Source organism: Chlorocebus sabaeus, chromosome 2, assembly GCF_047675955.1.
Source record: "Chlorocebus sabaeus isolate Y175 chromosome 2, mChlSab1.0.hap1, whole genome shotgun sequence".
NCBI classification, from domain to species: Eukaryota; Metazoa; Chordata; class Mammalia; order Primates; family Cercopithecidae; genus Chlorocebus; species Chlorocebus sabaeus.
This window is the reverse complement of record NC_132905.1, coordinates 62,367,566-62,384,873: the sequence shown is the minus strand read 5'-3', so window position 1 is coordinate 62,384,873 and position 17,308 is coordinate 62,367,566. Positions and strand designations below refer to the sequence as shown.

Genomic DNA, 17,308 nt, shown 5'->3' with positions numbered 1-17,308 from the left:
CCATGGGCCTCAGTTTCCCTGTCAGAACAGAATGATAATCCCTGCTCCCACAGGCTTGTGAGGGTCAAGTAAGGAACCCAGTTGCCACATGTATGAGTACATGCTCCCTCCACCTCTTCCCTCCAGGAGAATAAGCTGGCAACCCGGGACAGGATGAGTGAGAATGGGGAGCCTCTTTCTGTGGCTTCTGCCTTGTGCTGGAGTGAGGATAGCCAGGGCAGGATGCAAGTTCAAAGGTGGGGCATAGATGGGCCCAGGCAGCCTCAGATGGAGGCAGAGGCCCCTACAAGGGCCTCCCAAGTGGCCTCTCTCATAGCTCCTCCTCTTCCCTGATTTCCAGGCCCGGCATCATCTCTTACTGTGCTGCTCCTCATAGCTGTCCTCCTGGGCCCCATCTACGTCCCCTGGAAGCAGAAGACCTGACTGTAAGTACAAGTAAGGGAGGACCGACCAAGGGCTATTCCAGAAGGGCAAGGCCAACAGGGAGGCCCAGCCCACATGCCATGCAGCATCAGGGTCCATGGAGTTAAGCTCCCTCCGCACCCTGGGAAGTCTTGGGGAACCCTCTAAGAGGCTCCCAACCCCCAGAAATTATGTGGGTGGTATACGATGTGGGATGCTTAAAACGTGTTCAAAGGTGTCCACAGTGCCCTGGGAGTTTCATGGAGGCAGTAATGAGTGGGTGGTTCCTTCCAGGCTATCTGTAGATTATTTGAATGCTGGGACTTGATGAGGTCAGAGGAATCCACATTGTAGACCAATGTTGAGAAGCCCAGATGAGAAGCTCTGAAGGCTATTTGTGCTCTGACCCTCTGGGTGTCTGAGTGGAAGGAATATGGGAAAGGGCATCAGGACTCGGCAGGATGGCTGAGCACACAGAGTTCTATCTCAGGTCTGCCTGTCCACCAGTGACAGGCATTGCAGGAGACCAGCCCCAGGAACGTAATAGACTCTCAGGAAACATTTCTTGAATGATGAGCAGATGACTACATGTGGATGTGTTTTCCCACAGCTCCTTCCTTCCTCCCCTGCCACGTGGGACCCTCATCTCTGCTGCCTCCTTCCTTTCCTGAGAGGCTCAGCTTGAGAGAATGAGTCAGTGAGAAGCTTCTCTAGACTTGGCTCCAAACGCCTCCCCTCCCAAGACATCTGCCTGCCCACAGGCTCCTGTTGCTCCTTCACACAGACCTTGATGCCCCAGAGCAGGGTCTTCATTCATGGTCCTGAGCAGGGGCCATGGGACTGGGCTCTGGGCACTGACTTATGACACCTCCCTAGAATGTGAGAAACACGCCATGTCTAAACACACCAGGATTCCTCCCATCCATCGCCTTGGGACTGGCCATAAACCACAGACTCTCTCCAGGCTTTCAAGAGTTATCCTGTCTTCCAGATTCCTGCCTACCCCAACTCCCCAGCCTTGTTGAGGTTCTCTATCGCCTCTTGAATACAAATGCACTCCCAAAGTGGTTTTAAGAAAATAAAAAGATTCTCCTTCCTCTTTGTCTAAGGGCCCTACTCCTCACACTCAGAAACAAAGAATCTCTCCCTGCTCTCTCTGTGATGGGAACACTAGTTCTAGCATCCTGCAGGCTTCCCAGCCCTGCTGCTCATGGCGGAAATGCTGCCACAGTCCAAATGCCTCCTTGACTCCTGGAATCCTCCTTGATGTCTCTTTACACCCCATTTTCAATTCTGCCTTCAAAATACTTATGATCACTCATGAGACGGTAAGTGTTTAAAAACGGACTCTCTTAAATGAAAAAAAAAAAAAAACTGATTTGTTGTGCTTGACAATTTCTGTGGCGTAATCACCCCCAACATGGCCAGTTTCAAGCTACTAGAAGTTTAACAACTGGATTGCAAAATTCCTGAAATTTAATGGTTGGCTTTCAGGGGTCAGTCCAAGCTTGCTGCAGGACAACACTGAGTTCCATCCCTAACCTGAACACTTCTCACCTCCACCACCCCTCCCTGTCCTGGTCAGCATCATCTCTTCCGGGAACACTTCTGTAGCCTCTGTTGGCTTTCATTTTTCAGCTACAGTGATTTTTGGAAAAGTCAAATTGTTGTTTCTTCCCCAACACAGCTGCATGACTCCCTTCATCCCTCCTTCAAGCCTCTGCTTAAGGTCACTTTATTAAAGGCACCTTTTGCAAACCACCCTGTACATAGTATCAATTCTTCCGTCTACCCCGACATTTTAATTTATCTTATCCTGATTAATTTTTATTTAGCATTTATTACCATAAGCATTATACCGAATACAGGCAGCCCTAACTTTTCACGGCAGAGCAGGATTGCAAGAATGACTGTGCAGCCAGAAACCCAGGAAAGCATCTCCACATCCAATCAGAAAAACAGTGATCATTTTGTGACCTTTACAATCTTTTGTCAAAATATCGGAAACTCTCATACTGTCAGTTACAAATGTAGAAGGCAATAAAAAATAATAAATGAATATTTATTAGTATACCGTAATTCCAAACATTGGAAACATCGAGCGTTCAAGTATTTTATTTCTTTGTAAAAATGTTTCAAGAGTAGTTGAAAGAGTGCTTACCTCCTTCTTGTACACTTCTGATATGGAGCAAACATCCTTTCTACCTGGGTGTTTTATCACCTTCCTCTCTAAGTTTGGATTTGTTTCTAGCACCTTAGCATTTGCATTTTCAGTGTGGTGAAATCTCTGCAAAAGTTCCTTTCAGTGAAGATTTTTGCTGTTGTCACATCCTCAGGGACACCTTCACCCTATTTGTCAGCACCCCATCCCATATCTGTTAAATTCGCCTTCTCTAAGTCCTGCGGGCTGCCTATCTGAAGCTTCTCAAACACTACCAGGATCTACGTTGCCTCCACCAGCTATTTATGCCTCTATAACGCCACCGACATTCAATTTGAACCTTACCTCCAGCATTTTCACTGCTCATTTATTCACTGTATTTTCACTGTGGTTGTCCAATCTGTCATTCAATTATTTGTTTCCCAAAAATGTCACATGGGCTCATCACCAGTTACATGAGGTTGCAGTCTTGTGTGAGCCTGTGCCCCTGGCCTGTGGACTTCACAAGTGCCTCTCAGTTTTTCCCCCTATGGTGAGACAGGATGGCTAGAGGGGACTGGAGTTGGTTGCTCACCTTCCCAAGGTAGGTTAGGCTCTGATCAAAGTCCAGCAGATTAGGCTCTGGTAAAATAGTTTCTCCTGAGAGCTGGGCTTGGTAAGAAGAAAGAACGCTCTGGTGTATTTCAAAATGGTTCACTTTCCCCTCCCCACCCCACAGGAAGCATAAGTGAATATTTCTCTCATATTCACTCTGAGTACCTAATTAAGCTCCTGGAGGTAAAACTCACAACAGTGTTGGAGTTCCCTGTGACTGGGTCCTCCTGGAATCTGTTTCTTAGACTGGCCCACGCCAAGTCTCTAGCAATTCTTCAATTACACTGCAGGTTTTCCTACCCTGGCACTGGTTCCCATGGAGGTTTTGGCTTCAGGAAGTTGTAATTATCTATATCATTTTGTCTAACTTCCAATGTTGGGGACAGTGGTCTGTTCTGTGACCTCATTTCTCTGACAGACCTAAGAAGAGTTGTTATTTCTTATAACAAGAGTTGTTATTTCTTACATCATCTTGTTACTTGATGTTGGCTCTAGGGACTTTTTGCAGGGGTCATCCAGGAGTTTTGGTTCCATCCTTAAAGGCTACTACAATAACAAGACCTCAAACTTTCCACACCCAGAATTTCAGTCTCTGAAGATCCAAACTCAGTCCTTAGCTACACGGCCCCATGGATCAGGGCTGTCCAATGAGGAAGGGCCAAGGGAACCCTGGCATGAAGGGAGTGCCTCTGGGACAGAGAGCAGGCCCAGGGCAGTCAAACTGTCTCCACTACTGTCCAAGGTTCCCAGGCGTGGGAACCCCAAAGTGGATATCAGCAACTTCCCAGGGGTGGCAACTGTGCCTGCTTCCTCTTTTACTATGAGGCTGTGCCAGTCTCGTGGCCTTTTCCTTCCACGGCAAATTCTCTCCTCAGATGTCATGGCAGGTGGGGCTTCTCTTTTCCTGCAGGGCTTAGAGGCTGGGGTCGTCCCATGATAAACCTTTGAACACAGCAGGCAATGGCCATAGCTGTCTTCCAGCCCACCTGGACAACCCTTGACTCTTTATGCTATTGGGACTCACAGGTGAGTGCAGCCTGTTCTACAAAGGTGTATTTATATGTAATGTCTCCTCACCCTCTCAGCCCATCTCACCCGTTTTTACAGATTTCCATTTGGGAACATTTTCTTCTCTCCCATCCCAGCAGGAGACAAGATTTGGAGCACCTTTTCCATGAGCATCTGTGCAGAATCTTACTAGGATGTGCCTTTCCCTAGTCATAGTGATTTTCCGAGGCCATGCTTGTACCATAACCCTGGTGCTAGTAATGACTTCGTGATTATAGGACTGGACACATGACCCACACTCATCATGTGGTGGTACCTGCATACCCCCCAGCCATTGGCCAGGGTTGTTGCAACTGCATCGTAAATCCTCTAGGACAGAGAGTCTGTTTTTTAAAGGTATTACCAAAACACCACCTAATAACTATAACATCTAACTTTTGGAGGACAGTCAGCAATTATTAAGGAATTTGCATATGTTAATCCATTTTATCACCATAGCAAACCTCTGAAGTTGATATGATTATTATTTCCATTTTATATTTGAGAGAACTCAAGAAGCAGAGATGTTAAACAGGTTCCCTTAGGTCACACAGCTAGAACTGATAGAACTAAATTCAAACCTAGAAGTTCTGATTCCTAAGCCCACAAGCTTAACCTTTGCTCTTCTCAAACATCCACCAACTCGTCACTTGTCCCACAGCCTTATCTCATTATCTGCACCTTGTGTCATGACTGCAGGGCTAAACTTGACAGAAAGAGAATTTTAGTTTATGGTTCCCCAGGCTCCTGGTTTTCTCAAAAATTCAGGCTGTATCCGTACTGCACAAAGTCAACCTAAATTTGAAATTCAATTCTCCACATGATTTCCACAACATTTTTCACTCAAATTGTATCTATGCATCTAATAGATCTTCAGTGAAGGATTGGAGTTCACAGGAAGTCATCTTGATGCTTTAAGTAGAGATTCTGCCAAAGTATGGAAACTATTCTATCAATATTTGAGTCATATATTTCAAATGATAATTTTTGAAGGCATAATATTTTGTGACTCATCTTTCAGGTTAGTTGTTACCTTCATAAAAGGAAACATTTCTCTTTCAACCATTTGTGCTTTTTACCTTAAACTATACTTCTTAAGATAGTATTTCTATTGCAACATTTTCAAACTATTTTGTGTTATAGCTTTTGCCATTGCTATATTTATACCTATTGTCATTAGTTTGTTTTTTAAAAATTTTTATTATACTTTAAGTTCTAGGGTACATGTGTACAACGTGCAGGTTTGTTACATATGTATACATGTGCCATGTTGGTGTGCTGCACCCATTAACTCGTCATTAGGTATATCTCCTAATACTATCCCTCTCCCCTCCCCCCACCCCATGACAGGCCCTTGTGTGTGATGTTCCCCTTCCTGTGTCCAATTGTTCTCATTGTTCAATTCCCACCTATGAGTGAGAACATGCGGTGTTGTGTTTGGTTTTCTGTTCTTGCAATAATTTGCTGAGAATGATGGTTTCCAGTTGTATCCATATCCCTACAAAGGGCATGAACTCATCCTTTTTTATGGTTGCATAGTAATCCATGGTGTATATGTGCCACATTTTCTTAATCTAATCTGTCATTGATGGACCTTTGGGTTGGTTCCAAGTCTTTGCAATTGTAATTAGTGCCGCAATAAACATACATGTGCATGTGTCTTTATAGCAGTATGATTTATAATCCTTTGGGTATATACCCAGTAATGGGATGGCTGGGTCAAATGGTATTTCTAGTTCTAGATCCTTGAGGAATTGCCACACTGTTTTCCACAATGGCTGAACTAGTTTACAGTCCCACCAACAGTGTAAAAGTGTTCCTATTTCTCCACATCCTCTCCAGCACCTGTTGTTTCCTGACTTCTTAATGATCACCATTCTCTCCCTTCAAAGGAACACAGCTCCCTGCCAGCAACAGAACAAAGCTGGACGGAGAATGACTTTGACGTGTTGAGAGAAGAAGGTTCCAGACGATCAAACTTCTCCGAGCTAAAGGAGGAAGTTTGAACTGTTAAAAGTGAAGGCCATGGAGTGTGACAACCTGTGTTCTAGTTCGAAAAGCTGGGTGATGTTGAACAAATTTATTATTGCCTGCGTGCCTCAAGTTTCCTCACCTGTAAAAAAAGGTTAATGGTAGTGCTAATTTCCTGGGGCCAGACTGATTAATTAATAAGGTAACTGACATAAAATGCTTGGCACAGTATCTGGAGCACAGGACATCTACAATAAACACAGCAGCTACTACCCTTCATGTCATCTAGAGACTAGTTTCTTGTTTTAAAGTGTAATTTGGCATCAATTAACATGATTCTATCATTTTTATGTTCATTTCTGTGACTGTGGAGAAGGAGGTGATGATTTCACCCATTGTGCATCTGCCACATTGAAACAGAAATTTGGGTGGAAATGTGATGACTTTTACAATTTCATTTGACAATTACTCATGATAGGTGAAGGATTACAAGCCCAGCATGGGAAAGAGAGGTTTCCAGACAGGTCTTTCTTAGTCATAGATGATGTAGGAGAAACCATTTCTCCTACCAAGGAAGTTTTTCTGAAGCACAAGCATATCAGGAAAGCAGTGAACTCTTCCTGTACACAAATGTAATTATAGCCACAATTTTTTGGTTATAATTAAATATGAATCAATCCTTCTGTATGGTTTATATTACTCTTACCACATCACTACAAAGTGCATGTTATAACTTCCATTTACATGTAATTAAGTTAGGGCTTAGAGAAGTCAAGTGTCTTGCTGAAAGTCATGCAGCCGGAGATTGTAAGAAAAGGAATTCATCTACAGATTGACAAAAAGCAGGGTGAAGAGGATCCAGAGGGAGTGATTGATCTCAGAGTGTCAGAGGTAGACCAAGTATACCATATAAGCTGGGTCCCAGAAGTCCTGGGAAGCTGGGAGAAGGCCACTAGTGGGAAACTCAGCATGCAGGAGGAATGCATTTAAAAGCAATATTTGAGTTCCCTCTTCACCTGGCACCATGCGTATCAATAATAACCTACTGAATCTCAGGGATGTATAGTCATTATCTCTTTTGATGTTCACCAAAACATGGCAGTGATACTTATTATCCCAAGGTTAGAAGCCAAAACTGAACCTAGGTAGGCCCAGTAACTTCCCCAACTCCTTAACACATCTTCTTAGCCAGAGTATTTATTCTCCCACCCTCCTCAGTTCCCATCTGAACACAGTGATGAATGGAATAGGTGTTCTGTGTGCAGAGCAAAGAGTATTGAAATTGATGTGACTGCCCCAGGAATCTGCCCTCCATATTCTCCCCCATAATAAGCTTATACCCTCTCCATAACCCATAATCCCCACCTCACCCCACAAAACAGATCCTTATTACCCTAAGCCCACTTCCTCTCCTGGAAGAAGTCAGGAAGTAATTCCTTCTTCTGAGTGCAGGCACATGAAAGTGCTAAGGTCCACCTGAGACTGAATTTGGGTGAAGTTTTGCCAGTTATATTGATAAAGGTTTGGAATAGGGAACGATTTCAAGAGCAGACCTGGTTCCTCTCTAACATTGAGCAGGTCCTGTGATCCCTCCTCCTGTCCCCAAATGAGTAGTACTTGACTGAGGCTGGTGCAGAATGAGACCACAAGCCAACCACATCCTGGGGTCTTGAGATGGAGAGTTTAGGAAACGTTTCATAACCACAGGTCCTTCTTGGCTTAATAGCCCCAAATGGCAAATCACCAAGAAGACATAAAGATGGAGTTAGGAGTCATGTGGAAGGAAATCAGACCTCAGGTGGGAAGGAGGCATTATCTCTGCTAAGCCTGTCTGATTCTCCTGAAATGGAGCGTGAGTAACTGCTTGCATTGTAGCTGCTTGCTGTGCCTGATTTCTATTTCACAATCCAGAAGCAGGTTACTGCCTCACTCCATCACAGCCACTTCCTCTTGAACTCAGGGAGGTAGGGCTTGTCTTGTCTCCTCAGAGCAGAGTCTGCGATCTTCTCAGCACAGACATTTGGACAGAGCAGGCTCTTAAATTCTCCAGAATGCCTGTCCCAGCCTCCTGGTTCCACCTTCCTGGTCCTTTCCTGCTGATGACGCTACTGCTGGGGGCACTCACAGGTGAGCATTGCCTTGGGTTAAAATATTTTTCCCTGCCCACTGAGCCATGGCCTGCCCCTGGACTTCCAGGTATTCCAGACGATGACAAGTGCTGCCAAGAAAGGCCAAGGGTTAGGCCTTGACTGAGAGCAGAAAATCAAGGAGCTGAGTGCTTTCTCTGTGCATTTGCAGCTGGCTACCAGAGGCATTGAACCACAGGATGATTCAACTCCCACTACAACAATTACTTACATTTTGATAGTATTTCAACTGACAAAGCAGAGAAGAATTATTATTTAAATCCTTACCAGTCCTGAGGCCCTAGGGCCAAGTGACATGCCCAAGTCCACTGAATGAGCTCAGAGACAGCCTAACAGGGTTATGTGGCTCCAGGCCCAGCATTCTCTCTTCACCAAACTGAGGATGTGAAGTCTGTAATGGTGCTCACTTGAGTAGGGCAGTGGTGCAGTGTGTCCCAGGAATGTTCAGCCACCATCCTACCTAAGGGTGCCCCTTACTTTGTCCTCTGTTTCCCCATGTTCCTCCCTCCCCTGTGACCTTATTCTTACTACCCATTTCTCTGTGACCTGTTCCTCTTTAAGAAGTTCCACATTTGCTACTTACTGGGTCCTTATTCCTTTCCTAGGGCTTCCATAACAAAGAACTGCCTGCTGGGCAGCTAAAACTACAGACATTTACTTCCTTGCAGTTAGGGAGGCTGAAGTCCAAGATCAAGGTGTCAGCAGGGTTAGTTTCTACTGAGGTCTCTCTCCTTGGATTGTAGAGGGCCATTTTCTCTCTCTGTCTTAACACATGGTCTTCCTCTGTGTGTGTCTGTGTCCTCATCTCCTCTTCTTTTGAGATTATCAGTCATGTTGGATTAAGGCCCACCCCAATGACCTCATTTAACTAAATTCCCTCTTAAAGACTCTGTCTCCCAAACTGTAACATTCAGAGGTGCTGGGGATTAGAGCTTCAACATGTGCATTTTGAGGAACACATTCAGCCCATAACAGGTACTACAACCTCCCTTGGTTCTCTTAACTTTCCCATGGATAATTTCTTTCCCCTTCCCCAAGACAGACAGGATTGGAGGGCCTTTCCTTGTGCAGCCTGGGAGAGCCCTGCTCACTGCATCCAGGCAAGTTGCGTGTCCTGATCCCTTCTCAGGCCATAGAGCCGACCCCAGAACCAGAGGGCTGAGCACAGCAGCCTCTCAGTTCCCCACTGGGCCTTGCTGTGATGTCACCTAACAGGCCCTAGAGGGCAGGGGTCTCACTTTTCAAATTATTTTTCTCACACGTACACTGTACACAAATGATAGCAGCAAGAGTTTAACAATTGAGCCCTTCCTACCATGTAGACACAGTTATTAGCATTTTGCCCGTTTTAACTCCACTAATCCTCACAACATCCCTGTGTGAAAGCTACAACTATTATCCGCTATTTGCAAACAAGGAGTCAAGTGGAGGGAAGAACTTCTCCATTCATTGTCTTCTACCTCAGTCTGTGGAGAAGCTGAAATTCAAGTCCAGGTCAACCAGCTCCAGAGTTCATTCTTTTAGTCATGTTATGCTATTAGCAGAAATAATAGAAAATGCGGGGAAGTAAACATAGAATTAATTATTGCCACCCCCACATAGCCCCCCTGGCGACGGGGAGCCCTGTCGCCAGGGGGTGAGGCATACCCTGCGACCCGGCTCCTAGCAGCCACCCCGGCCTTGCCCCCTGGCTACTGGGAGCCCCGTCGCCAGGGGGAGGCACCCCCCGCAACCGGGCTCCAAGCAGCCACACCCGACTTGCCCCCCTGGCTACTGGGAGCCCCATCTCGGCGAAGGAGGTGAGGCACCCCCACAACCGAGCTCCCACCAGCCAGCCCTGCCTCGTCCCCCTGGCTACTGGGAGCCATAGTGGACTCAGCCTGTTTCCAATATTGTCAGTAATATCATCTTCCCCTCTGAAAATTATGAACTCTTTCACAGATGGTTGTACAACCCCACTGTGCACACCCTCAGATGGTGTACCGCCCTCTCTATTAGGAGTCATATCCTTCTCTTCCTCCCTGAATATTAACAACAGTATCCCAGGAGTGTTTCTATTCCCTGTGATATTGGGTATCATATCCTTTTCTTTCAAGCAGAAGTTTGAAACAATAACACTGGGGGCGTGTACACCTTCTCTGATATATTTATTAATATCATCCTCTCCCTGGTGGATATCAAGAACAAGTCTATTAATTATTAATATAATAAATATAATAACTAATACTAATTATCAATATTAATGATTACATTAAGGATCATAGAAATTCATACTGGTTTAAAATATTAACGATCTGTAATAATAATTAATAGTAATATCACTATTAATAATTAATAATGATATCAGCTTTTAATGTTTCTTAAATCAATACCAAGTGATGCTGGTAATAAAATAATAATTAGCATTAGGGACTAATAATATTGTTAAATGGCACTAATATTAATAATTAATTTGAAGCCTGCTTAATCATGTATTTAAAATAATTATCCATACTTAATAATGGTATCCTATCAATTATTAGTATCACTGATAATTATTAAAATTGATCATTGATGTTTAATAATCATATTATTACTCCTAATACCACAGGGATTGTACACCTACCTGTGATGCTGTTCCTAATATCCAGGAACGGAGAGCATGATTTTAGTTTTAATATCGCAGTAGGTGTACACTCACCTCGTGACACCGATCCTAATATAAACGGGGGTAGAGTATGACATGATTCCAAACATAGCAATGAATGGACAGTCACCCAGTAATATTGCTCCTAATATTCCCGGAAGAAGCCTATACTATTATTCCAATATCGCAGGGAGTGTACAGCTCTTCTGTGATATTGTTCCTAGTATACAGAGGGGGAGAGGATGATAATAATTCGTAGGTGGTGTTCACCTGCCCTGTGATATTGTAACTAATATCCTGGGAGGGAGAGGATGATATTACCCTCTGTAAAGCAGGAGGGGTACACCCAGTCTGGGATATGGTTCCTAATATCCAAGGAGGGGAGAAGCTGATATTACTCGCAATATGGCAGAGGGTGTACATCCACCCTGTGACATTCTTCTTAATATTTCAAGGCCGAGAGCTTGATATTACTCCCAGTATCGCAGACACTGTACAACCCCTTCTGATAGTCTTACTGATATCCGGAAGGGGAGAAGATGGTATTACTCCCCATAACGCAGGAGACGAACAAAAACTGTGTGATACCAGTGAGACACCCCCCCAGCGATGTAGTGACTAAGAGGCAATCCCTCTCCCCCCTGGCTACTGGGAGCCTCATCGCCGGGGGGTGAGGCACACCCCCCGATCAGGCTCCAGCAGCCACCAAGGCCCGCCCCCCTGGCTTCTGGGAGCCATGTAAACTCACAGCCTCTTTCTTGTATTGTGAGTAATATCATCTCCCAATCTGAAAATTATCAACTCCTTCTCAGATGAATGTATACTCCCAGTGTGCACACCCTCAGAGGGTGTAACCCCCTCTGTATTAGGAGTCATATCAGCGTCTTCCTCCCTCAATATTAAGAACAGTATCCCAGGGTTGTTTCTACTCCCAGTGATATTGATTGTCATATCCTCCTTTCCAAGCAGAAATTCGAAACACTATCACGGGGGGTGTACACCATTTGTGATATATAAATTAACAACGTACTCTCCCCGATGGATATCAGGAACAAGTCTATTAATAATTAATATTAATAATAATTATTGTTTTATGATCACAATAAAGAGAGTAAAAATTAATACTGGTTTAAAATGTTAATGATTTGTAATAATAATTATTAGTAATATCACTATTAATAAAAAATTATGATATTAGCCATTAATGTGACTTAAATCAATACCAAGTGATGCTGGTAATCAAATAATAATTAGTATTAGGAACTAATAATAATATTTGATGACATTAATAATAATTAATTGAAAGCATGCATAATCATGTACTTAAAATCATTATCCATAATTAATAGTGGTATCCTATGAATTATTAGTATCATTGATAACTATTAAAATCGATCATTGATGTTTAATAATCATATTATTATTCCTAATTCCACAGGGAGTGTAAACCTACTTGTGATGCTGTTCCTAATATCCAGAGACGGAAAGCATGATTTTAGTTTTAATATTGCAGTAGGTGTACACTCACCACGTGACAATAATCCTAATATAAAAGGGGGTAGAGTATGACATGACTCCAAACATAGCAATGAATGGACAGCTACCCAGGAATGTTGCTCCTAATAATCCCGGAAGAAGCCTATGCTATTAGTCCCAATATGGCAGAGAGGGTACAGCTCTTCTGAGATATTGTTCCTAGTATACGGAGGGGGAGAGGATGATAATAATTCGCAGGCTGTGTGATCCCACCCAGTGATATTGTAACTACTATTCTGGGAGGGAGAGGATGATATTACCCTCTGTACAGCAGGAGGCGTCCACCCAGTCTGGGATATTGATCCTAATATCCATGGAGGGGACAGGCTGATATTACTCACAATATGGCACAGGGTGTACATCCATACTGATTCATCCTTCGCAACATTCCAAGACAGAGAGATTGATATTACTCTCAGTATCACAGACACTGTACCACCCCTTGTGATACTCTTCCAGATATCCAGATCCGGTTCACAGCAGCCATACCCGGCCCGCCCCCCTGGCTTCTGGGAGCCCCATCGCCGGGGGTGCGGGCACCCCCTGCGATCGGGCTCCCAGCCGCCACCCCCGGCCCGCCCCCCTGGCTTCTGGGAGCCCCATCGCGGGGGTGCGGGCACCCTCCGCGATTGGGCTCCCAGCCGCCACCCCTGGCCCGCCCCCCTGGCTTCTGGGAGCCTTGTGGACTCACCGCCTCTTTCTGATATTGTGTATAATATCATCTCCCCATCTCAAAATTTTCAACTCCTTCTCAGACGATTGTACACCCCCAGTGTGCACACCCTCAGAGGGAGTAAGCCCCTCTGTATTATAAGTCATATCAGCCTCTTCCTCCCTGAATATTCAGAACAGTATCTCAGGGTTGTTTCTACTTCCAGTGATATTGATTGTCATATCCCCCTCTCCCAAACAGAAGTTTGAAACACTATCACGGGGGGTGTACACCATCTGTGATATAGAAATTAACATCGTCCTCTCCCCGGTGGATATCAGGAACAAGTCTATTAATTATAAATATTAATAATTATATTAATAATAATAATTATTATTGATATAAATGATCACAATAAGGAGAGTAAAAATTAATACTGGTTTAAAATGTTAACGATTTGTAATAATAATTAGTAATATCACTATTAATAATAATATTATGATATTAGCAATTCGTGTGACGTTTATCAATACCCAGTGATGCTGGGAATCAAACAATAATTAGTATTAGAAACTAATAATATTATTTGATGACATTAATATTAATAATTAATTGAAAACATGCATAATCATGTATTTAAAATCATTATCCATAATTAATAATGGTATCGTATGAATTTTTAGTATCATTGATAATTATTAAAATCGATCATTGATGATTCATAATCATATTATTATTCCTAATTCCACAGGAAGTGTAAACCTACTTGTGATGCTGTTCTTAATATTCAGGGACGGAAAGCAGGATTTTAGTTTTAATATCGCAGTAGGTGTACACTCACCACGTGACACTGATCCTAATATAAAGGAGGGTAGAGTATCACATGACTCCAAACATAAAAATGAATGAATAGCTACCCAGTAATATTGCTCGTAATATTCCCAGAAGAAGCCTATGTTATTAGTCCGAATACGGCACTGAGGGTACAGCTCTTCTGAGATATTGTTCCTAGTATACGGAAGGGGAGAGGTTGATAATAATTTGCAGGCTGTGTGTTCCCGCCCAGTGATATTGTAATTACTATCCTGGGAGGGAGAGGATGATATTCCACTCTGTACAGCAGGAGGCGTACACCCAGTCTGGGATATTGTTCCTAATATCCACGGAGGGGACAGGCTGATATTACTCACAATGTGGCACAGGGTGGACATTCACCCTGTTTCATCCTTCTCAATATTCCAAGGCCGAGAGACTGATATTAATCTCAGTATCACAGACACTGTACAAACCCTTGTGATACTCTTCCAAATATCCAGATCAGGTTCCCAGCAGCCACCCCCGGTCGGCCCCCTGGCTTCTGGGAGCCCCATCGCCGGGGGGTCAGGCACGCCCCCGATCGGGCTCCCAGCCGCCACCCCCGGCCCGCCCCCCTGGCTTCTGGGAGCCCCATCACCGGGGGTGCAGGCACCGGTTTAAACCGTATCAAACCGGATGGAACCGGCTCAAACCGGATCAAACCGGATGGAACCGGTTCAAACCGGTTTAAACCGGATCAAACCGGATGGAACCGGCTCAAACTGGATCAACCGGATGGAACCGGCTCAAACTGGATCAAACTGGATCGAACCGGTTTAAACCATATCAAACCGGATGGAACCGGATCAAACCGGTTTAAACCGGATCAAACCGGATGGAACCGGATCAAACCGGATGGAGCCGGCTCAAACCGGACGGAACCGGTTCAAACCGGATGGAACCGGATAAAACCGGCTCAAACCGGATCAAACCTGATCAAACCGGATGGAACCGGCTCAAACCGGACGGAACCGGCTCAAACCAGACAGAACCGGATAAAATCGGCTCAAACCGGATCAAACCTGATGGAACCGGCTCAAACCGGACGGAACCGGCTCAAACCGGATTAAACTGGTTCAAACCGGATGGAACCGGATAAAACCGGCTCAAACCGGAACCGGCTCAAACCGGATTAAACCAGTTCAAACCGGATGGAACCAGATCAAACCGGATTAAAGCGGATCAAACCTGATGGAACCGGATCAAACCGGATTAAAGCAGATCAAACCTGATGGAACCGGCTCAAACCGGATTAAAGCGGATCAAACCTGATGGAACCGGCTCAAACCGGATCAAAGCAGATCAAACCGGCTCAAACCGGATTAAGCCGGATCAAACCGGATTAAACCGGATCAAACCGGATGGAACCGGCTCAAACCAGATCAAACCGGCTCAAACCGGATGGAACCGGCTCAAACCGGATTAAACCGGATCAAACCGCTCAAACTGGATGGAACCGGCTCAAACCGGATCAAACCGGCTCAAACCAGATGAAACCGGCTCAAACCAGATCAAACCGGATGGAACCGGATCCAACCGGATGGAACCGGCTCAAACCGGATCAAACCGGATGGAACCGGATCAAACCGGATGGAACCGGATCGATCAAACCGGCTCAAACCGGATCGAACCGGATCAACCCGGTTTAAACCGGATCAAACCGGATGGAACCGGATCAAACCGGACGGAACCGGCTCAAACCGGATCAAACCGGATGGAACCGGATCAATCCGGATGGGACCAGCTCAAACAGGATGGAACCGGATCAAACCGGATGGAACCGGATCAAACCAGTTTGGAACCGGATCAAACCGGATGGAACTGGATCAAACCGGATGGAACCGGCTCAAACAGGATGGAACCTGCTCAAACCAGTTTGGAACTGGATCAAACCAGATGGAACCGGATCAAACCGGATGGAACCGGCTCAAACAGGATGGAACCTGCTCAAACCAGTTTGGAACCGGATCAAACCGGATGGAACTGGCTCAAACCGTATCGAACCGGATCAAACCGGATGGAACAGGATCAAACCAGAACCGGATCAGACCGGATGGAACGGGCTCAAACCGGATCAAACCGGCTCAAACCGGATCGAACCGGATCAAACCGGATGGAACCGGATCAAACCGGACGGAACCGGCTCAAACCGGATCAAACCGGATGGAACCGGCTCAAACAGGATGGAACCGGATCAAACCGGATGGAACCGGATCAAACCAGTTTGGAACCGGATCAAACCGGATGGAACTGGATCAAACCGGATGGAACCGGCTCAAACCAGTTTGGAACCGGATCAAACCAGATGGAACCGGATCAAACCGGATGGAACAGGAACAAACCGGAACCGGATCAGACCGGATGGAACGGGCTCAAACCGGATCAAACCGGCTCAAACCGGATTGAACCGGATTAACCCGGTTTAAACCGGATCAAACCGGATGGAACCGGATCAAACCGGACGGAACCGGCTCAAACCGGCTCAAACCGGATGGAACCAGCTCAAACAGGATGGAACCTGCTCAAACCAGTTTGGAACCAGATCAAACCGGATGGAACCGGCTCAAACAGGATGGAACCGGATCAAACCGGATGGAACCGGATCAAACCAGATGGAACCGGCTCAAACAGGATGGAACCGGATCAAACCGGATGGAACCAGCTCAAACAGGATGGAACCTGCTCAAACCAGTTTGGAACCGGATCAAACCGGATGGAACCACCTCAAACAGGATGGAACCTGCTCAAACCAGTTTAAACCGGATCAAACCGGATGGAACCAGCTCACACCGGATCAAACTGGATCAAACCGGATGGAACAGGATCAAACTGGAACCGGATCAAACCGGATGGAATGGGCTCAAACCGGATCAAACCGGCTCAAACCGGATCGAACCAGATCAACCAGGTTTAAACCGGATCAAACCGGATGGAACCAGATCAAACCAGATGGAACCGGCTCAAACCGGATCAAACCGGATGGAACCTGCTCAAACCAGTTTAAACCGGATCAAACCGGATGGAACCGGCTCAAACAGGATGGAACCTGCTCAAACCAGTTTAAACCGGATCAAACCGGATGGAACCGATCAAACCGGATGGAACCGGCTCAAACCGGATGGAACCGATCAAACTGGACAGAACCGGCTCAAACCGGATCAAACCGGATGGAACCAGCTCAAACCGGAACAAACCGGATCAAACCGGTTTAAACCAGATCAAACCGGATGGAACCGGCTCAAACCAGATCAGACCAGATCAAACCGGATCAAACCGGATCAAACTGGTTGGAACCGGATCAGACCGGATCAAACCGG

General features: G+C 45.4%; 1 protein-coding gene across 3 annotated transcripts in view; it reads left to right on the top strand.

Annotated features, from left to right (window-relative positions):
* Positions 1-17,308, top strand: part of LOC103215816 (signal-regulatory protein gamma) — a 98,282-nt gene that overhangs the window by 51,914 nt on the left and 29,060 nt on the right. For 2 of the 3 annotated variants that reach the window (XM_073008851.1, XM_073008849.1), the window contains exons 5-6: positions 341-425; positions 1,013-1,499. The exons of the other annotated variant lie outside the window; for it this stretch is intronic. In XM_073008851.1, coding sequence (XP_072864952.1) covers positions 341-423 — 83 coding nt within the window. In that variant the 3' untranslated portion in view covers positions 424-425; positions 1,013-1,499. Of the gene's footprint in view, positions 1-340; positions 426-1,012; positions 1,500-17,308 lie in introns of those variants that run through there. 3 annotated transcript variants of the gene reach the window in all.